Genomic DNA, 24440 nt, shown 5'->3' with positions numbered 1-24440 from the left:
CAGTGAAAGAATTAGATTTAGAATTGGATTTTTGTAAATATGAGGGATATTATAAAAGATCTTGTCTCACTGAAAGGTTAGCTGCATAGGTCTGCAAATGGTCATATATCTGATTTAATGTTTTCAAGAACTGCTTTTACACAAAAACATTTGATCTCACTGAGAAATTTTCAGATGACAGTTTTGGAAAACTTCATCAAGACAGATGTCATTTAGCCAATAGTCAGGAGGAAGCATACAAGACAAACAAATACATTTAAGATTGTCAGTTCTATTTTGTACACAAAATAAATGAAAAAAAAATAATAACAAATGGTATTAACACAGCTGTAATGTCCATCATACTCTTACCTTAGGCATTTCACTTCTTGCCTTTCTTTGCAGATTGAGAACACAATCAGCTTTGAAAAACTCACACAGTGGACCAGTTCTACTATGATGCAAGAGAGGAGAGTGAGAGTGTACCTCCCCCGCATGAAGATGGAGGAGAAATATAACCTCACGTCTGTCTTAGTGGCCTTGGGAATGACCGACCTCTTCAGCCCTTCAGCCAATCTGTCTGGTATCTCTTCTGCAGAGAGCCTGAAGATGTCTCAGGCTGTGCATGGGGCGTACATGGTAGTCAATGAAGAGGGCACAGAGGTGGCAGGCTCAACAGGGGTGATGGGAGACATCAAGGATTCCTCTGAGTTCGAAGAGTTTAGGGCTGACCACCCATTCCTCTTCTTGATCAAACACAACCCAACCAACAGCATTGTCTACTTTGGTAGATATTGTTCCCCCTAACAAGAGAAAGAGTTGGAAATAACACATGCCTTCCCCTCCCTCAGAATTTGAACCCTTTTACTGTAGTAGTGTAGCATAATTTCATCTCAATATTTTATCAAAGTGGAAAGCCTTTAATATCTAGGGAGATATTCTTGAAGAAGCATGTGAATTTTCAGATCTTTATGTGCAGGTATTTCTGATAAGCTTGGATTCAGGACTTACATCCAGAGCTGAATGAAAATTTCAGCAGGTAGCTTAGGAAGATTTCCCAATGTCCTTGACTAATGTGGGAAACAGGGCCAATGTTTTGCCTTTTTGTGAGAAATCCTGCCATTGCTATTGAGATCTGGTTTCTCTATAGGAGCTTTGTGAAATAAACACTGCTTGCAGTATAATCCTTGTCCTTCCTGTTGAACTTGCTGGGCAACCATCCTTGAATTGATGCCTGGACAACTTTCAGATGAAATTCTGAACTTCAGCAGATCATTCTTCTTCCAGCATTTGGGCTTCTTTGTGCTGCACATACTATAAGGCCATGCCTCTTTTTCTGAGGGAGCATACAGACAGTCTACCATTTCTTCTTAAATAATCTCCAACCACAACATCTTCCTGATTGATATTATTGCCCTTTTTCATTTCAGTGACATATCATTGATTTTTTGAATGTACGTGCATTGTCTTTCTATTTATTCTAATAAAAGCTTTGCAAACTAAGCATGTCATTACCTATTTTGGGTTACTGCACCACACAACTTGAAAAATGTGTTATAGTGGGTAATGAATATTGACGGAAGTGGTTTAGAGTGGTATTTATATCCTATATTCAAAATCAGAATATACCCATATATGAGGTCACTGAATATTTAAAGACTTTTTTTTCTTTTCTAATTTTGAGCTTAAGCAAGGTAAACCCTACAGCTCCTAGTCTTACTTTGAGCTTCTCTCCAGATAGCACATAAAGTAACTAAATTCTTTGAATTTTCCATTTTATTTCTGCATAGTTTTTACAGAAATTCTCTAAGGGTCTCAATAAATACATCAAGGTGATGCCTACAAGATACAACTTAAAAAAAAAACATGAGAAAAGTAGCAGGAAAACACATTTTTATACCCACTACAAAGTCTATGGGAGAACTATAATTATTGGTCTTCCCAAGACAGTCATAAAGGATTAGCTATGGTTAACACAAGTATTAAAGGAAAACAAACAAACAAACAAAAAGGTATTTCAAGAGATATGAATTCGTAAGTTTTAATGTGTACATTATGTTTTTCTTCCTGTATAACTGCAGACAACACATTTTCGCTATAACTCCAAACAAAAACCAACCAAACAAAAAAAGCAGGACTCATAAAATATTGTCCTGGAAAAGAAAATCATGACAGAAATGATAAGTGTCTTCCTAAAACTACACCCAAGAGAGATTTTAAAGACACAGGGTCTACTTAATACCCTCACTGTGAAACAGAAGCATTTGACTGTTGTTTTAAAAATAGCCCCTTAGGTATCATTAGGGATAAAAAGTAATGCTTATCAGACTTCTGAAAGATAGACATCTGTTGAAAACTAGGTTTGGGTGCTTAATATAGATTCCAATTTTGTTCTTATTTTAATTTTTGTGCAAGTGGGTGATTCTGGTCTATATATTGAAAATGTTGATCAGTGGAACTGTGCTTGGAACCAAGTGATTTTCTCGGGGGAAGTCAGAGGTGTTATTTGATGAAAGTCCGGACGCATTTTAAGATGACAAGCCTGTGAGCGTCAGAGTAGAATAATACAGAAGAGAGAGTTTATGAAGGAGAAAACTTCCTCTCTCTCTCAAGGCTAAAACAAGAGGTAAAAATACAGATTCAGAAAAGATGAAAGAAATCTATCCACCGTATCAATGTCTGGGCCCAGAACTGTACCTGTGCTTTGCTGGTCTGGGCCAGCAGGATATTCTGTAAAGGAGCTGGCACAGTAAGTGCCACTACACCCCATTTTCTCTCCATGTTGTGTTGTTTTAGATATGCAGTACTATATGGAATGAAAATAGCCAGGTGCAATCACACTCTTTGTAATGTCTCATGAGAAGCGCTCTGTGGACTGAGTGTACCTTTCCTTCTCACATCATTTGGAGAAGGGACCATCACAAAATCATTTGGAGACCATCCGCGAACATTCCACGTCTCTGCACATTTCACTATCTTCTTGTAAGCAAAACAAATCCGCAGGTGAAGTCACAAGGCTCTGCAGGCAGTGTGCCCTAGTCATAGTCACCAGAGGAAGGGCACTCAGAGAACATCTTGGACTCAAGTGAGAAAGCTTTTCTGGGCTCCCAAAAGATACTTGAGAAAGCATAGCAAGACTACAGCCACAAGTCAGGGATTCCCAATCAAGTCTGTAATGGTGAGGTAGGTCAAAGATCAAGCCAGAAGATTAAGACCATGGGTCAGGGTCTGTAGCGGTCCTAACCTGAAGTGTTGTATGCTGAAGAGTTAGAGGCTCACATAAAAGTTGACCTGATCAAGCACAGGCCTGTGCTATGCTATGCTGTGTTATGCTGCCCTCATTGCTTGTCCTCCAGGCATGTACTTTGCTGAAAGTATCATGTAGCTGCAGGATAAACTTTTAGCCTGCTAATTGTAATGGAGGACCTGTAGAGGTCCTCGGACTGGCACCTGGTGATGATGCCACTGGCATATATTTGTCTTCATCATGACGTGAAACAGCATGTGTCCATAAAAAATACATTCTTGCTCAGCAGTAGAAATGATCAACAGTGTTGCTTACTTCTAAGAACATCCTAAGAAAAACACTGTAAAGACCACAATGCCAGTGAACCTTTCTATGGATGGGATCTGCGCAATGTGCTGTGCCCTGACTAAAGGTTCCTCCAATGCTACAAAGTTTAGAGTTCCAGAATCTGATGGGATGTGCAGTTATCTGTGCTATCTCCTTTTTTAACTTGTCTTAGCTAAAAGCATTAGATAGAAGTATTTCAATGTTAGCTAAGGGTATTTTAATCAATACCTTATGAAGTCTGAGTGTCTTTATTACTGGTACCCAAAAGGAACTCTTGCAGTGGTGCATTACAAAGTCTAGCTCAGTGAGGTTCGTGGCCAGGCACAGACATGCAAAGTAGCTTGGGCAAGAAGCACAATCAAGAGGTGCAGTTTAAATGCTTCTTCCAAGTGAGGGGAATTTAGACTGTGAAGTACACACCTGTACTAGGGGTGATCATTGTGAGAGGAAGCCATGGACTGCCCTGGGCCAGTCACAGCCAGTTGCAGGTGACTCTGTAACTCATGAAAACAACTCCCTGTGCGCCCAATCTTCAGCCAGTCAGAAAAGTATATGGCACCTCTGCTCAAACATAGTTAAGAAAAGGTGGTAGCTGCTAGTGACAGGAGATATGTAAGGAGGCACAAAAAAGGAAGACTGGAGAGTCAGAAAAAGGGGACACGTGAGGAGAAATGTGAGAGATGATTTTGGAGAAACAAAACAGAAGAGACACGTGGAAGGAGATGTTGGGAGCACAGGTAGAGACGCTCCTGGGAGGAGGTGCTCCATGAGAGAGGACAAGCCTCTGAGGCACTGTGGCCATGGGCAACATATGTTAGGCCAGTGACACCTTGGAGGGACAGCAGCCTGCAGGTGACTGACACTGGGGTAGGGACGCCCCTGAAGCATCCCATGGAGCACATTAGAGAAGAATAAACAAGTAACCAGCAACTACTGGCAGACAGAAAAGATTATATACTGACCCCAACATCTTACATTGCTTCACTAAAGAGAGTGCAACAAGGAAGATAAAACCTAGGAAGCAAGGAAAGAAAGGTGATAAACTGAAGTTGACTGTGGAGAAGAGCGGAGAAATGTTTAAATGTCAATTTCATAGCTTGTTGCATTGATTATTATTATTTTTTTTTTTTTGGTAATCAGCAAGAAATTAGGTGAAACTCCCCCAGTCAAGACTGTTGCCCACAACAGAAGCCCACTTCTGAGCCTTAGTCCTTTGGTTCCTGCCTGAGGTACACTCTAGGTGTGCCTGTCTCCAGGCCTGCCTCCTGATGGACCTCAGACCCAAGCTGTTGCCATGTCTCCAGTGCCATCTCCTTTGTTCCTAAATGGGTGACAAAGCCCTGTGTGCACTAACAAGCCTTTAATGGCCATGACCTGACACACTTGGAGCCTTTACACACCTATGCACCCAGGAGCTCTATTTGATCTGAACGAGGGGATCAAGTGCATCCTCAGTAAGTTTGCAGATGACGGGTGGGAGTGTTGGTTAGGAGTGTTGATCTGCTTGAGGGCAGTAAGGCTCTACAGAGGAATCCAGAAAGGCTGGATCACTGGTCTGAGGCCAACTGTATGAGGTTCAACAAGCCTGAGTGTTGGGTCCTGCACTCGGGGCACAACAACCCCACACAACACTACAGGCTGGTGGAAGAGTGGCTGGAAAGCTGTCCGGAGGAAAAGGACCTGGGAGTATTTGTCAATAGGTGGCCAAATATGAGCTAGCAGTGTGAAGCATTGGAACAGACTTCCCTGGGAAGTAATTGAGTCACCATCCCCCGAGGTATTTAAAAGACATGTAGATGTGGTGCATAGGGACATGGTTTAGTGGTAGTGTTGGCAGTGCTAGGTTAACAGTTGGACTTGATGGTCTTGGAGGTCTTTTCCAACCTAAGGGATTCTATGATTTAAGCTCTGCCCTGGGCCTTCAGTTCTTCCCTGTGCTACATTAGATGTCCTAGTATAGTGTTTACTAGTCTCCACTTCAAACACAGCTGTGCCAATAGCTGGCCAAGGACTCCTCGTGTGACCTGGGCCATGCCTTGCCAATAAGAACCTGCCAGTCATCACTGGATTCGATCCTAACTCTGACCTGTGAATGGACTTCTTGGCTTGACTTTGGATGTGCCCCATTTCCATGATACTGCCTTATGATTTGGACTCTTGTTTGAAGCTGGCCATGTTCTCTGAGCTAGCTCCAACCATTCTTTTCCAGATCTTGCTCAGGTTCTGTGGGACTGGGCCCTGGCCAGTCTCTGGCCATGCAGGGCCTTATTCCTATAAAATTTCCTGTGGGACTGGCCTAGCTGTGGGCTCTGATATCCCCACAGCACTCACCTTTTACTCAGGCCAGGCTCCTAATTAAGCCCCCTTCCACCCTGCCAGGTCCTCCTTTCCACACCCAGCAAGGTCCCACAGGACAGCATGACTCCCTCACTCAGCCCAAAGCCACTCATGCCATGTCCCCTTACAGCCCGCTGTCCCTGCTTTGGCTCTATGTCCCCTAAAGCAACAAGCGTAGTGGATGAGGGAAAGGCTATAGACGTGGTCTACCTTGACTTCAGTAAGGCTTTTGACACCGTTTCCCACAGTATTCTCCTGAAGAAACTGGCTGCTCATGGCTTGGACTGGCGTACACTTCGTTGGGTTAAAAACTGGCTGGATAGCCGGGCCCAGAGAGTTGTGGTGAATGGAGTTAAATCTGGTTGGAGGCCGGTCACCAGTGGTGTCCCCCAGGGCTCAGTATTAAGGCCAGTTCTCTTCAATATCTTTGTTGATGATCTGTATGAGGGGATTGAGTGCACCCTCAGTAAGATTGCAGGCGACACCAAGTTAGGTGCGTGTGTCGATCTGCTTGAGGGTAGGAAGGCTCTGCAGGAGGATCTGGATAGGCTGGACCGATGGGCTGAGGCCAAGTGCCGGGTCCTGCCCTTGGGGCACAACAACCCCAAGCAGCGCTACAGGCTGGGAGATGAGTGGTTAGAAAGCTGCCTGGCAGAGAAGGACCTGGGAGTATTGGTTGATAGTCGGCTGAATAGGAGCCAGTAGTGTGCCCAGGTGGCCAAGAAGGCCAACAGCATCCTGGCTTGGATCAGAAACAATGCGGCCAGCAGGATCAGGGAAGAGATTGTATCCCTGTACTCGGCTCTGGTGAGGCCGCACCTTGAGTACTGTGTTCAGTTTTGGGCCCCTCACTACAGGAAGGACATCGAGGTGCTCGAGAGAGTCCAGAGAAGGGCAACAAAGTCTGGAGAACAAGTCTTATGAGGAGCAGCTGAGGGAGCTGGGGTTGTTTAGCCTGGAGAAGAGGAAGCTCAGGGGCAACCTTATCGCTCTCTACAGGTACCTTAAAGGAGGCTGTAGCGAGGTGGGGATTGGTCTGTTTTCCCAGGTGCCTGGTGATAGGACAAGGGGAAATGGGCTATTTCGGTTGTGCCAGGGGAGGTTTAGCTGGATATTAGGAAAATCTTCGTTACTGAAAGGGTTGTTAGGCATTGGAATGGGCTGCCCAGGGAAGTGGTTGAGTCACCATCCCTGGAGGTATTTAAAAGACGTTTAGATGTAGAGCTTAGTGATATGGTTTAGTGGAGGACTTGTTAGTGTTAGGTCAGAGGTTGGACTAGGTGATCTTGGAGGTCTCTTCCAGCCTAAATGATTCTGTGATTCTGTGAATGAGGGGAAGTTGCTTGTAGTTTGCTTTTAGTTCTTACTGCTCTAGTCTGTTATCAATAGGTAATAAATAATATTAATCTCCCTTATCCTGAGTCTGTTTTGTCCATAGTGAGTGATCTCCCTGTCCTTATCTCAATCCAGAAAAGTTTTTTCATTGTATTTTCTCCCCGTCTCTTGCTGGAGAGTTCCTGTCCAAAGGAAATTGACCAGACATGTCATTTTCTTTGGTCTGGAGAAAAAACATAATCCCACAGAACAACTGAGAGAGAAACCATCATCGATAGCTACAGCACCAAGGTTTGCAATGGCAACCAGTTAGACAGTCAGCTGTAATCTGGACAAGATGATTTCCTTCTCTGTGAATGGTTGCTTCTGTCCCTCATGGAAAGGCAATTTACATATCCACAATGCGGGATGAAGGCAAACACAGAAGAATTAACGTGTTTCTGCCTGCTGGCAAAATTGCAGTAGCAAAGAGGAGAACAAAATCTCAAGTTCTGCACAGGTTTTTGTGATTGGATAGGAGGCTTTGATCTGTGAGCTGACCTGGACTTCCTCTGCATTTGTATAGAAAGTGTCTTTTATACTTTCAGGTGTCCAAGGCTTACTTACTCAAGAGTCTGTTGGTTTAGGGACAGCTCCACAATGAAATGCTTGGCAGTGGAAAGGGTAGCAGAGCCTTAGATGACCTTTTACTTGGGACAAGCATTGTCAGACAAGGATGTGTGACAAAACTATTTGTACTGCTTTGCACAGCTGTGCTGGACACAGCAAGCCATTGCCAGCTGCCCCAGGTAGCCTTCCAACTGCTATGAGGTTTGCTTACTCTCTCTAGACCACATGCAAAGAAGACTATGCAAGACCCATTGTGTGTTGGTAATGCTATGCTGACGGCCTGTTCTGATCAAGATCTTCATTTGCTCAAGGACAGTTTTTGCTGCTTGTAACTGGCCTTCTGTCAACTGGCCTTCCAAACTTAACTATCAGTTTGAGCACAGAAAACCAAAACAGACCTCTTGGAATAAGTGTAGAGTATCTTTCTCACCCACTATCAAAGCAGAACTTATCTTAAATTCTTCCTTAGGGGAATCATGGTTGTCTAAGAAAGAGGCTTCAGGGACACTTTGAAGGCAGATTTGACTGAGTCAAGTGTACTGGCCAAGTCTTATATGAAGCAATGGAAGACTAATATGTGGAAATATAAATACCTGTGAACACCAAGTGGTCCTGAACAGAAAAGGGATAGGAAGCTAAAACAGTGGTACAGACCTGAGGTTCAGTATGAACAATGTGAGAAACCAGCTTATTAGCTGTAGACGCATCTGCCCACTTTGATATGTCCTCTTCAGACTTCTAATCTCCAGCTTTGAAGGCCTCCCGATGACCAGAATTTTGTGGACACACAGCTTAAAAGGAAAGCAAGGTGTGATACACTTCTGACACTCACTGTCCAGGCACACGTCCCAGTATTTTATTATATGCCAAATTTTCATTTGGACACCTAGCACTGGAAATCACTTCTGCCTTTATCACCTCACCTCTGTGGTGGTTTAGCGACAATGGGAAGCTAAGCACCACCACACTCTTCTCTCACTCCCTCTCCACAGAAGGACATAAGGAGAAAAGATAATGCAAAAAGTTTGTGGGTTGAGATAAGGACAGGGAGATCACTCACCAGTTACTGTCATGGACAAAACAGACTCAGCATAAAGAAGATTAATATTATTGATTGCCTATTGATAACAGATTAGACCAGTAAAAACTAAGAGCACCTTCCTCCCACCCCTGGCTTTTTCTACCTCTTCTCCCTGCATGGCACATAGGAGTGGGGAATGGGAGTTGCACTTGTCTAAAAGGGGCAGCTTCTGGGCTCTGCTCAGAGGGGCAACCCTCCCACTCTCAAAAACTTGCTACACAGACCCAATACTACCTCCTGAGCTACAGAAATGAAATTTTGTACCCTCTCTGCTATTGGATACAAAAGAGTGAATGTGCTTACTTGAGTTCAGTGCCCTGGCTCCCAGTATACCGAACTGTTATTCACTACTCTTAAGACAAGTTATGGCGAAGTGTTAATAAACACATTTATTCATAACAGCCCGAAGGAGGCAACGCACTAAATTACATTCATAAAGGTTTTACGTATTATAAATAAATACATAAATACATACGGTTTACTATATATGCCAGCATTACTTTGGAAATACCTAACCCTTTCTGACCTGATCTGCTGTTTGCTCAAACAAAATGTCTGACAGTTTTGGCCATGGTGGGTACCTTGTTCCTTTTCTTTAGCAGAAACTTCTCTGAGACAGAAGTTATTAAGGATCCTGCCTGACAACTCAGTCAAGAATAGAGCTTCTCCTAGAGAGTTTTCATTAAAAAGCACTTCATCCTCCTTGTTTCACAAGGCTTGTTAATTCTTACTGCTGATCTCCCTGTGAGTGGCTTGTGAGCTAGCAGCTAAGGTACTGGCTTAGCTGCCCAGTTCTCTGGGTGACATGCTCTCAGACTAAGCCTCCGAACAGAAAGAAATTTTCCCCCTAAAACTGCCTCTTTACTGCCTCCTTCTTCAGGAGACCTTCAGCCATTCTTCTCAGCTATGGTAGCACTGTCCCAGTATCTCCAAGTATGTGGAAGCATCTTTTTGAAGATGGATGTCCTCTCCAGCATCTGCCTGTCCGGTAAACAGTTCCTTGCCTCAGTGAGAGCCAAAACTGACCCTCTTTTCCTTGTTATTTCACCAGGATGTTTTATTATGACAGGACTACTTGGTCTATGTCAATCTGCGTATTAAGAAACACATAGCAAGAATAGGATATATAGTAGCAGGATACCTATACATAATTTATTATTGGTGTTGATTGACACCAGATTGGAGATTTTGGATTAAAAGTGTATCTGGGGAGACTTACTCCCAATCTCCTTTCTCTATCAGCAGACTAATACATATTTTATAGTTAGAGATAACACTTTGAGAAGCAAGTCTATTACTAGAAAAAAACAGACAAGGGTTTTAGACTTTCTTAGGGGCTGAAATAGAAGCAGCAGTCTTGCTTAAAAACAAAATGCAACAAAAGCCTCAGCTGGCACTTGTAGATATCTAGCAAAAAATAACATTTCCACTACAATCTTGTCTTGCTTAAGTCCTCAGACTTATATACTGTAGAAATATATTTATTTTCACAAAAGGAAGCAGACTAAGGAAAAGAAAACTGCATGGTCTAAACTTTTGCTAGAGCTATAGGAACCTAACTCTTCTCCTTAACAGAGATTACAGCAATCCCCACATATGTTCTGAAGAATTATGTTGTACTAACTCTTTTTTCTCTTTTTAAATCACACAATGCTTTTCAGAGGTCAGAATGGTTTCTTTACTGTTTGTCTTCTATTATTTAGAAGACAATAGCTTCTATAACTGAAATATATTTGCTATTGTATATTATGATTGTCCCTTGGACCATGAACACTCCTTTAGCTAAATTTTACACTTCTTCCGTCATCTGCCAGGCCATTAAGTTATTCATGAGAAACATGAGAAATGCATACCATAAACACATTTGGAATTGAATACATTTTGCTTTCTATGGAGCTATGTTTTTCTATTACTCCCTGAGAATAAAAATTGTTTATAAGGCCTTCACACCCATCAAAAGATCTTTTTCTAAATATTCCAGCTCTCCAAAGAAAATGCGTCTGCTTTTCATTCTCATCTCAGCTGGTTTTCTCACATGCACACTTCTTCATTTCATTTTGTCAGGAGAAAATTAGGCTAAGTCCTGTTCTCACTTATCTCCTGTCTAGCATGGCTCAGATGCGTGTTGTACATTCAAGAAAGACCAACTGAAATAGAATTCTGTTCTGTTCCTACAACCATAATAACAAGCAGATTAACTAATAATTGCTAATTATGTTTTCCATCACAAAGTTTTTCTCTTTTTTTTGTTGTTGTTGTTTTCATTAACATCCAGGTACCTAGTTGTAACTGAGGCTTAAAGTCCTCTGTCCTACTCAACAGTCCTGATGGATTAGCAGAACTAGCAGGAAACACTTTGTTACACAGAATAAGAAACTAATATTTGCTCTCCCTTCAACCCAGAATGGACCCATTGAAAGTAAATCTGACCCAATTCCATCAAATGATTTTATGGTGTCAAAGGTCAAACTTCTGAAGGGCACCAGCGGGTGGGTCCAAATTCAGACTGTATAAATTCCCCAGGGTGCAGCCAGTCTCTCAACATACAGCTGGAAAGCTGTATTACCTTTGGTGCTGAAGCTCAAACGGTAAGCGCTTCTCTAGGAAAATTTACCTTCCCACTATATTTGCTCTTGCTTGTGCCTAAACTTAAAAAAATAATTATTATTGTCTTATGCTTGGTATCTTTAAGGTCAGAATATTTGCATGATATTCTCTACAAAAACTTCTCACCTGTGTGTATGTATTCTGCTCTGTTTTATTATGTGTAAAAACTATGTGTTGGTTTTCAGGAGATTTCTAAAACAGTTATTCTTTGTGCTTAAAATATGTTTTTATTTCAGAGCACCTTATTGTATTGTTCAGTATCTTTTAAATTTGATGTTTTGCAGTTTGCTTGATCGACTTCCAGTTCAACAGAATGCACAGAGAGCAACACTGTAGCATTCAGTGAATTTTTAGGGTTATTTTAGTGTGAAATTTCTCTAACAGTTTAATTCCTGCAAAATACAGCTGCTGAACTCTACACAAGATCAAAACGTGTAGGTGTATAAACTTATATTCTTACAATAATCTATAAATGTTAATTTGTTTACAGAAAAGAATGTGAGAGAAACATGTGGACGTGTGTGTTAATTCGCATGCATGGTCACTAAAAACCTCGGTGGGGTTTAATATGACAAAGACAAACTTCAGGCTCCAGCATTAAGCACCTATATGAGAAGCTGGATTCTGGAAGACAAATAACTTTAGCAATTTCTATAAATTACAGGAAGAAAACTAGGTTCATGCTGACCTCAAAAGCTGTGCTTTATATAAGCATACTAGCTATACAGGACTTGTACAGCCTGGCACTTCATAGTAGTTAAAGACAGAAACAAATATAAAGATCCTACTGCTTTACACAACTATTCATTTGACAGTGCTGTATTATAGTTGCTAATTTCTCATGTCTGCATTCCTCTTCTGTCTGAATGTCACTAACAAAATTTAACTCCTCAGAAAGGTTATAGTACAGGATATATACATATAGCTTGCTTTTTTCAAGTATGTCTGAAAGCACGATAGGGTGGAATTGAATATTCATATATATGAATTATGTGCATCAGTCTCTCTTCTAGACTTAGACAAATTATATTCCCTATCTATTCTTCCATTACTAAAAGAAGAGTAGAAATGCAAGCCTTTAAAGATCCACTGGCAGTAGGTACAATGGAACAAGTAGATATTTTTCTTCACTTATTTAGTTTTAGAATATAAAAACAGTCAGCGAGCCTCTGCTTTCACATTTATCTGTCCAAACCTACTGAAATTTGCACTTTGAATTTCCAGCTTTGCAAGTCTATCAAACAGGTCATATTTTCTTGTTTTGATCAGAGGAACTCTATCTTTCACTGAATGAAAATATGTACAAACAATTGTTGTTTGACTGCTTTTAAAAGGTAAACAGAAACTATATATGGAACTAAGACTTCTGAGAAAATGTACTGCTAAAAAGGCAACTGAATGCAAATGCAAAAAGAAATAGATTTATGAATACAGTTTCGAACATGCAGGAGAGGTGGGTATGGCAATAGGCATGTTAACAAAGAATGACTTTAAAACTATTTGTTTTTTTTTTATTGAATGGCCTAAAAACTACCGGTACTTTAAAGGGGTGGCTCACTACAGAAAATCCTGCATCGCACTGTGTTTGTATAGCATTCCATCATTACATTGTCACTGTGCTTCTGCTGTTTGCTCTAGACAACACGGATTTCACAATGGGCTCCATCGGTGCAGCAAGCACGGAATTTTGTTTTGATGTCTTCAGGGAGCTGAAAGTCCAGCATGTCAATGAGAACATCTTCTACTCCCCCTTGAGCATCATTTCAGCTCTGGCCATGGTCTACCTAGGTGCAAGAGACAACACCAGGACCCAGATAGATCAGGTGAGACTATGGTTAAGGATGAAAACCTTTGTCCTGCTCAATGGAGCCACAGCACTTAATTATATGATAATGTACCTTGGAACTTGCATAGATCAGAGGCAAAAAAATCTGTAACCAGAATTCTCTAAAGCTGCCATCACCTCCAACTCCCAGAGTGTTAAACAAATGCACTGGCCAGAAATCTTGAAACTGGATTTTAGTTTGAATTTTATCATCGTTAGTAGTAGGATTCTTCAAAAGAACAATGCATTCCAGTGGCTCTTTGCTTAGAACAAGGAAACTAGATAAAATCTGAAGAAAGCCAAAACCCATCTCCAGTCTGCAAAATATATCACATGAGTTTCCTACAGCTCTCACTTCCTTCATAGAGGAAGGTTGAATTGTTACCTGGAAGAAATTTAGTCTTAACAGCATGTAACGGAGCTGATTTCCATATGTCTACTGTGGGAAAAAAAAGAGATTGTCAAAGCAGACAGCAGTATGAACAGATATTCAGAGATGGTACAGATAGATTGACCCTTTTAGTCATACAGCCTCCCAGTTACCCAACAGCTATATTTCAAACATCATGTATTAATCTCAGTTGCATAACCTTTTTTGTTATACCTGTTATTTCAGCTACTATTATTTTCAATTACAGGTTGTTCACTTCGATAAAATCCCAGGATTTGGAGAGAGTATGGAAGCTCAGGTAAAGAAAAAAATTCATCTCCTTCTCTATGTCTAATAGATAAATCTCTAGATAGATGGAGTAGATAGATCTCTCAGTTCCAAGCCCTTTCTGATGAGCATCTAGTGCTCTGCATCCAGCAGTTGGGGGAATTCTTTGTTTGTACGAATCGAGAAAGAAGGGAGTTAACAGGGGATTCAGAACAAACAGAAGATAAAACCCAGGACCAAAATACTGGGCAAATACACAAAATTGTGGATACTTGCATGCTTAGGCCAGGTAGTTGGATGATGGTGGTTAAATGGGTCTGGCTGGGAAAGATGGAAAGCCTACCTGATCTGCTGGAGCTAGATTACTGCAGAGGTCAGTTAAGAGTCCTGCAGAAAGAAGTATGAGAAAATTATGGAAGAAAAACAGCACAAAATTTGTATATAGTAGAAAAGGACTTCACCAGTATAGTTATAAGCAGCAAGACAGATGGAACAAACAACAGTTTTGTAAGCAGAAATATCTGAACTACTTTACACTTGTCATACACTATTCAAAACCTACAAAGTACTAAAACTAGAATAACATCCCTTATCTTTTTATTTGTATTCAGTGTGGCACATCTGTAAGTGTCCATTCTTCACTTAGAGACATACTCACTGAAATCACCAAACCAAGTGACAATTTTTCGCTCAGCTTTGCCAGTAGACTTTATGCTGAAGAGACATACACAATCCTGCCGGTGAGTTGCTCTAAAATCTGATCCGAGACTTTTCCGTGTCAAAGCCCTACTGTTCTGTAATGCTAAAGCACTGTCAGAAGTCTAGGCTCTGCTAAAGAAGTTTTCTTGCATATGGAAGGCAGTATTCATGACTTCTTTTTATCACAGCCCTAAACCTGTACAGTCTTCAGAGAGTATGTACCTAGCCAAAAGGATGTTTGTGCAAAGTACAGTCATGATCCAACTGTGTCATGGTATAAGTAACGTAAAGATAATATCAGTAATATCAGTAAAGATAATTTTTGATGGAAAGAGTTAAATCCAACTATTATCTCAGATTGTAAAACAAACATGGAAATAACTTCAGGTTCTCAAAATATTCCATAGGATGCTTTCAGACCAAAATATCCAGGTTTTCCAATTGAAAGGAACATTTCATTTGGAAAGCAAAGGAAAACATTTTCAAAATAAAAAGTGGGCAAACTGACAACAAGCATACTTCAACTGAAATGAATGAACATTTTTAGATCCAACTCAGTGCTGGAAAACACTTGAAAAATTTGAGCATATACTGTTGCTTGAAGCAGTAAATGCCAAATCTTAGAATGTTTATGGAGTAGAATCATGTCTTATTGCTGTGACTGCTTATTAAGGCTAATCAATAGAGCTACAGCATATTACTGTAGTAAATATACTATAAGGCATAGTACGTAGTAATATATAGTATAGAATAGCATTTTACACTAGTATCTTATTCACATCTGTTAATTTCAGTCGTGCATTTTACATTTGCAAACTGTTTTAAAATTCTGATCTGAAAACTGCATAATCTTCCTTAACAGGAATACTTGCAATGTGTGAAGGAACTGTATAAAGGAGGCTTGGAGTCTATCAGCTTCCAAACAGCTGCAGATCAAGCCAGAGAGCTCATCAATTCCTGGGTTGAAAGTCAAACAAATGGTAAGGGCAAGCAAAATGTCAGCATAGGTATTTTCCCTTCTGCCAACATATTTGAACAGCACAGGAGAGCACTTAAGTCTGGAGAGATAAATACAAAACCTCTCCTTTTGTTCTTGCTGCTGGAAAATAGATCAGTTCTCAGATAAGGAACTATCATCATAAGGAACTATCCAGACACCCCTCTATTAGAGGACTCTCTGTCTGCAGGGGATTTACAGGAATGTAATATTTCCAGTCCTAATGACAAGGACAGCATTAAAACATGCTTTGTACACAGTGACAACTGGTTTCACCCTATACTGAGAATCCTGATTTCCCTCAGCCAGTATGTTTTCCTCCAGGCTTCCCAGAGTTGCTGTGTACTTGTTAAGTAGGGCATGCAGTCAAAAGGCACTTGAGAAATCTTAACAGGTAAAGGCAATGGAAAACCAGAGTTAAGGGATGATAGGGAGGTGTATCATGATTTTGATTTCTGCCCTAATGCTTCTCCATGTGGTTCCTCCATTTTTTTCTAGTCTCTTCCTCACCTCCTTAAAGCATTCCTTTCCCTTCTGCTTGAAACACAGATAAAAGACAGTGAATTCTAACTGAATTCAATCTCTAATATCTCTAATGAGATGAAAACATTGACAACCACGCAACCTCTGGTGTGGTGTCATACTTTGAAGGAGAAAATCAGGCGATGATTAAGTTACTGGTGGAAGAGGACATGAGGCGCTTGCTAAAGCTTGCATGAGGACTGCAGAATAAATAGGAGCAAAATATTAGAAAAAAAAACAGAGTAAAATTATGTTTTCCTCTCCTGTTATATTCTTTATGTAAACATCTCTTTCAACTTTGAAGCAAGTATATTTATGTTTGCTGGTACTGTTTGGGTTGGAGATCATCCTCAGATAAAAGAGGTTTTAGTGGTTCTTCTTATCATAAATTTTACAGATTTAGTCATTTTGTAACACATAAATTTCTGGGTCCTACAGCTCTTATTGTGACTCTTTGCAGAGAGGAAAACAGCTATTGTCAACAGCAGTGAGCAAGTCAACCTTGGAAGTACAAGATTATAGTTGCAGAAAAAAAACAATGTCCTTGTCCCTCTTCCCCACAAATTCTACAACCTGTATTTAACATTGTGATTGTCAATGTATTATACAATTCTTTTTTCCTGTTCATTCTTAAAGGAATCATCAAAAATATCCTTCAGCCAAGCTCTGTGGATTCCCAGACTACAATGGTCCTGGTTAATGCCATTTACTTCAAAGGAATGTGGGAGAAAGCATTTAAGGATGAAGACACTCAAACCATGCCTTTCAGAATGACCGAGGTACATGGGCATGCATCACCTTATAGATGTCATCTAGAATTTGTGAAGAGAGTAGTCACCTTGTTATTCAGACACTACATTAAAATATCTGCTTATTTGTCTACTTCTGTTCTTTGTTAATCACAGGGAATTTTCCTAATGTCTCTCTCTTCACACTATTTCTGAAACTATAAAGCTTCTAAGAAAAAAATTTGAAACACCAACTTTCCTTTGAAAAAGTCCTTCTGGACAAGAGCAATCAGTCATTTTAACCATAACTAGACATTTCCACCCTCTAAGAATAATATTTGTTAAAATTATATTCTCTTTTTTGGTTCTGCAGCAAGAAAGCAAACCTGTGCAGATGATGTACCAGGTTGGTTCATTTAAATTGGCCACAGTGACTTCTGAGAAAGTGAAGATCCTGGAGCTTCCATTTGCCAGTGGAATGATGAGCATGTGCGTGCTGTTGCCTGATGAAGTCTCTGGCCTGGAGCAGGTACGGCCCTAGCAGTTGGGTTCAGAAAATCATAAACACAGTGAAATTTAGCTGTTGCAAAGCCCTTCTCAATAAAGTTATCCTAAAACATTTCACCAGCACAAATTTGAACACTGACAATATGTGATTATTGCTTAGAAGCATACAGTTGTCTCGGTGGGTGCTGCAATAGTTTGTCCTGAGCATGGATTGCTTAAGGAAGTACTTAACAGGGTTAAACGTTGGCCACAGAAGAAATTATTCTCTCAGCTAAGCAACTGTTACTGCAGTGACTTGAGCTCCAGAGGCCTTATCTCCATTACTGCACATTGAGGAGCTTCTCTGGAAGTTCATGTTAGCTTTACTGGTTCTAACGATAGTTTCATTTGGTGGTGCTTGACATGCTTCCTTCATACCCTCATAAATTAACCTATATTAAAAACTGGATATGAAGGACAGTGGAATGGGTAAAGCAATTTCAGAAAATAATAAGTACATAACATACTATTGCTGATATGAACATAATACAGGAATAGGATGTTAACTACAATGCTCCTAATGACAATCTGAATAGAAATGCAGAGTAACAAAGGAGAATTCATTGAAATGTTTGCACACTAACTCATGAATCTAAATTACAAAGATGAAAAGACACAATTTCTATCACTTATGACTGCAGACATGCATACTGAAGATTATGTACAGTTCTAGAAAAAAAAAAAGTATGTATATGTAGGAAACAAGCACTGTGCATTTTGACTAGAAATTCTGAAAAAGAAAAGCTTTTATTAAAGAGAATCTGCACATTTAAGAAAAATAATTTGTATAAAGGTGATGAGAGAGAATATATTGAAATGGCATTTCTACAACCTGTCATGGCAAGATCCATGTAAGAGGGATTTGCTAAGTTATCAGGGAAAGAAACATTACTAGGTATAAAGCAATATCAGTAATAATGAAAGAAACCAATTATTCTGGATGCCTATCACTAACAGGGATTCTCACTCCTCTAGTAGTTACCAGTGCAACCAGTCACTATGCTATTTTACACTTTCTTTTTTAAATGGTAAAGATAACTTTGAATCAAGTGATCTTGGACTCGTACAGTGTAGCTAAAATGGAAGGATACTTTACAGCTAAGTTTCTAATTTTCAAAAAGCAAAGTTCTCTTAAAAATATCAGTTCCTAATCTAGTAACAGCTGATTGTTTAGGTATCAATAATTGGTTACCATTATCATCTTGTTTACTCAGAGATCTTAAATGTAGAGAGAGCTTAAAACTCAAAAGCACAGAATGATTTTTGGAATATATTTCCTGAGCAAAGAAGATATACAGAGAAGGACCTTAGGTTAAATTTGCAGAGTAGTCATCAAAATTAAAAAAAAAAAAAAAAAGAAAAAAAAAAGAAAAAAAAGGAATTGACAGTGAGTCTATTAACGAAAGAGAAAATGGGACAGAGCAGAGAGTCATACTATGCTTTCCTCTCCTAGATCCATTAATCTTTACAAGCCTAAGAAAAGCACCATGCCAAGAGCAGTCAGTTTAAAATAAAAAGAACCCCATAATGGTAAATGGTACATGGTACTGCAAAGTACTGTGAAGGAAGTTGTCATCTCATGGATGTCATTCTCGTCTCCTTGCAGCTTGAGACTACAATCAGCTTTGAAAAACTGACAGAATGGACCAGTTCTACTATGATGGAAGAGAGGAGGATGAAAGTGTACCTCCCCCGCATGAAGATGGAGGAGAAATATAACCTCACATCTGTCTTCATGGCCTTGGGAATGACTGACCTGTTCAGCTCATCAGCAAATATGTCTGGCATCTCTTCAACAGTAAGCTTAAAGATGTCTGAGGCTGTCCACGCAGCATGTGTGGAAATCTTTGAAGCAGGCAGAGATGTGGTAGGCTCAGCAGAAGCTGGGATGGATGTTACAAGCGTCTCCGAAGAATTTAGGGCTGACCACCCATTCCTCTTCTTCATCAAGCACAACCCAAGCAACAGCATTCTCTTCTTTGGCAGATGGATTTCCCCTTAAAGAAAAGAAAGTTGAAAGAATTTCTGCCCCTTACAGCAAGACCCAAAGCACTGTAATACCAAGGGTAAAAAAGAAAGGCATATTTTCTGTCACAGCCATATAAGGAAAAACAAACAAAAAAAAAAAACACACACACAACATAAATCTGAGAGAGATTACAATATGAGAACATGCACCCTTTGCCTTTCCTTTATGCATCATGGATAAAGGGTTAAGGGAATGAAAACTGCACCCAAAGAAAGCATAATCATGAACAGAGATGTTCCTGCTGCAAACTAACATTTCAGTAATAGTACTGAATTATCAGAATCATCGCACTGAAAAATACAACCTGATTTACCAGCAGAAGTCCTATGGGGGAAAAAATACAGCCTTCCAATTAAGCCAGGTGTCTGCATGACCAGGCTTTGTGGTGACTCCTCCAGAATTAGTCACTTGAAAGCTCTCGGATTAAACTATCGATTGTCACCAACCATTCCTGTGCTGACAAGGCAATTGCTTTTCCTTTGTGCTCCTGGTACTGCAGGGCTCTTCCTCACTTTTCTAAGATGCCTTATAGAAATCTTATAATTCACATTTCTCCTTAAACTTTTTTGGCTCAATCATCATGACCAAATATGGCATGTTACTATTCAAATTGTTTTCCTTGTATTCACATGTAATGGGTCTTGTCTATGTACTCTTTTACTACTTTAATCTTAATAAAAACATGTTTAAGCAAACACATCTCATTTGTAGTATTTCAAATGCAGCAAGGGTTTTTACCGGAGAAGGAAGGACCTATGCAGAGGAATAAGCACGGACACTCAGGCTGGAAGCAACTCTGCGGAAGTCCTGATAGGTGGTGAGTGGTTGAACAAGAGTCTGTGGGGTGCCCCTGCAGCTATTAAAGCTAACCATGTATGGGGATGCATCAGCTAAAAAAGCACAGGGAGGGAAGGAAGCACTGCTTCGCCTTTCTAAGCACGACTTGTGAGACCTTATCTGGAGCACTGTGTCCAGTTTGCTGATGCCCTGCTCTTGGCTGGGGTGATGGGACAGGCCTGGGCTGCCAGGCCCAACCCTGAGCTACCCGAGGAGCTGCCTCAGCTCATATTTGCTCAACAGCTGAGCAAATTCTGTTCACACTGACCAGAACAAATTCAGAAATTGGTGGCTGATGGTAGCAGCAGTCAGTTGTCCCCTCTGCCACCCAAGAGGGCTAGTGTGCAGGAATGAATAGGCTTTGGTGGCACGTGGCCACTGGGCAGCACCAGAGACTCTCAGGCTGGGGAAGAACAGGGCGTGGAGCAAATCACTGCCTCAAAGCCACTTCTCCTCCCCTGTGCCTGTACCATGCCTGGAGGCTCTTCTAGAGGAGCTGGGTTTGTCCAAAAAAGCCTCTGCCAACCTCACCTGCTGATGGTACTCCACAGGGACAGGGTGGGAAGGGACCAGTCACAGCTGGAAGGGTCTGGCTTTCAAAGCAGGACCCCATTCTCCTTTCGTTGCTGCTGCTGCAGAATAAAGGGGTGCAAGGACCAAGGACTTTGAGAGGAGATTGACTAACCCATGCTGGAGACCCTTGCACTGACACCTCAGGCCATGGAGGTGGGACACAGCAGTATTGTGGCACGCACACTGGCTATAGAGCCTGATGCTTGTATCAGCAGGTTAAGAACAGCAAAAGAACATGTTTGTAAGATATGGTTTGCTGTGATTGCCTACTAAAATGTTTGAACATTTCCACAGGAAATTCCCTGATTTACTTCTCATTGTTTTCAAGAGACATTTACCAGCTAGAAAATACGTTTAGACCGAGTATTACTTGTGAAAGCACATAACTGTATAGATGAAAAGGTTCAGCAGCTGAGAGAGAGGTAATGAAAATGTGAGAGAAGCAGCCCAGCAGCCCCCAGGTTCATTGCAGCAGGAGGGCAGGAGATGCTCCAGGCACTGGAGCAGCAGTTCCCCTGCGGCCTGTGCAGAGGCCCCTGGTGGAGCAGGCTGTCCCCCTGCAGCCCGTGGGTCCCACACGGAGCAGATCTCCACGCTGCAGCCCGTGGAGGAGCCCCCGGTGGAGCAGGTGGATGTGGCCTGGAGGAGGCTGCGGCCCATGGAGAGCCCCCGCAGGAGCAGGCCCCGGGCCGGAGCTGCAGCCCGTGGAGAGGAGCCCACGCAGGAGCAGGGGGCCTGGGGGGAGTGACAATGAAGGAGCAGCAGAGACAGTGTTGTAGACTGACTGAAACCTCCATTCCCCAACACCCTCCACCCACCCCCCAACTGCTCCGTGGGAAATAGATAGAAGAATCGAGACTGAAGTTTAGCCTGGGATAAAGGAGGTAGGGTGGGGAGGTGGTTTTTTGCTTGTTTGTTTGTTTTAAAGTTTTTAATTCTCACTGTTCTACTTTGTGATCAGTTGGCAATAAATTCAATTACTCTTCCCCAAGCCAAGCCTGTTTTGTCCATGAAACCATCTTCCAGTCCTCCTCCAGTCCCGAAATAAGAAAGGAAACAGACCTGCAAGGAACTGTCACGGAAGTGCATGAAGAGTGACAGAGGAGGGTTTTGAGGTGTGAAGTTACTGCAAGGATGCTATGCTCTTTCCTCACTCCAGTATGAAAAGCATGGCACCAGTACTGGGTGGTCTGTGGTGGTAGGTTGTGTTTTTTTTTTTCAGTTCCACCCCAAAGTATTTTGCTTGTTCTACTTGTTTTAGTTTCCCCCCATTCCCTCCCTCAAGATAACACATACTTTGGCAGCACCTAGGGGCCATAACTTGCTGTTAGCAAACAGGATCTTGCAAAAGAAAGAAGGTAACATGGTACCACCTTCACTGGTGTATAAATAGTTCAAATATTTTCCCTCACTTTCTTGTAACTTAGTCAATTGCTGGTCAGGAGATAACAAATGGAGAAATTTATTATGAGAGAGATAACGTTGTGTTTACTATTGTCCTGGAGTTTCTGTTGGTCTGTCCATGGAAAGGGAGTACTCAAAATCCTCAGGACACTCAGCTTTTACCAGATTTATTCTAAAACTGCATTATTTCTAGGCCACTGGAATTCTTATCAATTAAAACATACTTTTTCACGCACAGAAGATGCAAAAAGGTACATCTACTGCCGTATGCAGACAGAGCCAATCCTGTCTCTTGATTCCTACTGCCTTCTGCCTGCAGAGCAACAGACAATCGTGTTCTTTGTCTTCAGTAGCTACGACCTTAACCAACTGTGCAGTCTGTCCATCTCGTACACAGATGAGGAAAAATAGCATGGAATAAGTCCTCTCCTTTGTGCTAACAGAGAAGGGTACAGCTTTCTCACTCCAACCCCTGTGGTGGGTTTATGTGGCAAGGTTTTGGTAGCAGGGGGCCATAGGGGTGGCTTCTGTGAGAAGGATCTAGAAGCTGCCCCATGTTAGGTAAGGGCCCCACTGCTGACCAGAGCTGAGCCAATAAGTGATGTTGTTTTGTGCCTCTGTGAGAGCATATTTAAGACAGGGAAAAAAAACGCTGCACCACACAGCAGCTGGGAGAGTGAGAGGAGTGAGGAACAGCCTTGCAGCCACCAAGGTCAGTGAAGAAGGAGGGGGAGAGGTGCTCCAGGTGCCGGAGCAGAAGTCCCCTGCGGCCTGTGGTGAGGACCACGGTGAAGCAGGCTGTCCCCCTGCAGCCCATGGAGTACCACGGTGGAGCAGGGTTCCACGCTGCAGCCCATGGAGGAGATCACGGTGGAGCAGGTGGACCTGCACCGACGGAGGCTGCGGCCCGTGGAAGACCCCTGCCAGAGCAGATTCCGGGCCGGAGCTGTAGCCCGTGGAGAGGAGCCCATGCAGGAGCAGGTGACCTGGCAGGAGCTGCTGCCTGTGGGGGATCCAGGCTGGAGCAGTTCGCTCCTGAGGGATGGACCCCGTGGTACGGAGCCATATCTGGAGCAGTTCTTGAAGAGCTGCTGCCTGTGGGCAGCCCATGCTGGATCAGTTCACCAAGGACTGCATCCCGTGGGAGGGACCCCACAGCACAGGGGACGAGAGTGACCGAGAAGGAGCGGCGGCGAAGAAGTGCTATAGACAGACCATAACCCCCATTCCCCCGTTCCCCCGCGCCGCTCGGGGGGAGGAGGTGGAAGAGGATGGATGGGGGGGAAGGTGCTTTTGGTTTCTTTCCTTTGTTTCTCACTTCTCTAGCTTGTTAGTAATAGGTAATAAATCTTACTATCTCCCTACGCTGAGTCTGTTTTGCCCGTCACAATAATTACTGTGCGATCTCCTCGTCCTTATCTCAACCCTTGAGCCCTTTTCATCATATTTTCTCCCTGTTCCTCTTTGAGGAGGGGGAGTGAGAGCGCGGTTGTGGTGGAGCGATGCCGCCCACCCGAGTAAAACCACCACAACCCCACAAATGCAAACCAGTCAGCACTGCACACCAGAGCCTCTGTCTCTCCCCTGTCTCATGATGTGCATCTGGATCACTCTCCCTTTTATCCCCAGTATCGCTTTCAGCACAATCACAGAAGGGTCAGACTCACAGCTTTAGGACCCATCATAAGAGGCTTTCACTGTTCTGCCACCACACCCCATATACACATGTAATTTCACACATGCAAAGAGACGCAATGGATTAGTGAGTTGCACAGAGACAAGACCACACCTGTTTGCCTGCCTGCAGTCTGACACCAGTAGGGAGGTAATTCACATAATGAGTTTCCATAGAGATGACAGAATATGGCCCTAGGGTCCTACTGCTTGTTTCAGTCCTAATTCTTCAAATATATAGGAATGTAAGAAAAATTCCCAGTCAAGTGCTGCATATCTTGAAGGCTGGAGAACCCACAGCCTTCTGTTTCATTTCATTTTAAAGAAAAATCCCAATGTCACTCACATAGAAGTAGTGGAAGCCATCTGGCTGGCTTGGCTTTCTCTCATCAAATGAGAGCTGGTCACGGGTGAGGATGAGCCCTG

At 42.1% G+C, this 24440-nt stretch overlaps 2 protein-coding genes across 3 annotated transcripts in view; both read left to right on the top strand.

The window, feature by feature from the left end:
* Positions 1–1886, top strand: part of LOC310895542 (serpin B12-like) — a 35878-nt gene extending 33992 nt beyond the window's left edge. Inside the window, exon 19 of the mRNA XM_083827011.1 lies at positions 385–1886. Within this exon, the coding sequence (XP_083683137.1) occupies positions 385–786 (402 nt within the window). The 3' untranslated portion in view covers positions 787–1886. The remainder of the gene's footprint in view (positions 1–384) is intronic.
* A 7321-nt stretch (positions 1887–9207) lies between these two features.
* On the top strand, positions 9208–20216 carry LOC310893267 (ovalbumin-like). Of its 2 annotated transcripts, XM_083821951.1 has the most exons (8): positions 9208–11503; positions 13161–13345; positions 13986–14036; positions 14617–14745; positions 15567–15684; positions 16860–17002; positions 17325–17480; positions 19104–20216. In XM_083821951.1, the coding sequence occupies exons 2-8, from the start codon at positions 13178–13180 to the stop codon at positions 19497–19499; spliced, it is 1161 nt and encodes a 386-aa protein (XP_083678077.1). In that variant the 5' UTR covers positions 9208–11503; positions 13161–13177; the 3' UTR covers positions 19500–20216. The 2 variants fall into 2 exon arrangements, with proteins under 2 accessions (XP_083678077.1, XP_083678076.1); XM_083821950.1 differs by lacking the exon at positions 9208–11503 and having other exon boundaries at positions 11524–13345.
* The last annotated feature ends 4224 nt before the right edge of the window (positions 20217–24440 follow it).

Source organism: Anser anser, assembly GCF_964211835.1.
Source record: "Anser anser genome assembly, chromosome: 2".
Classification (NCBI taxonomy): domain Eukaryota; kingdom Metazoa; phylum Chordata; class Aves; order Anseriformes; family Anatidae; genus Anser; species Anser anser.
Note: the sequence above shows the minus strand (reverse complement) of the source record. Positions and strands in the feature narration are given on the sequence as shown.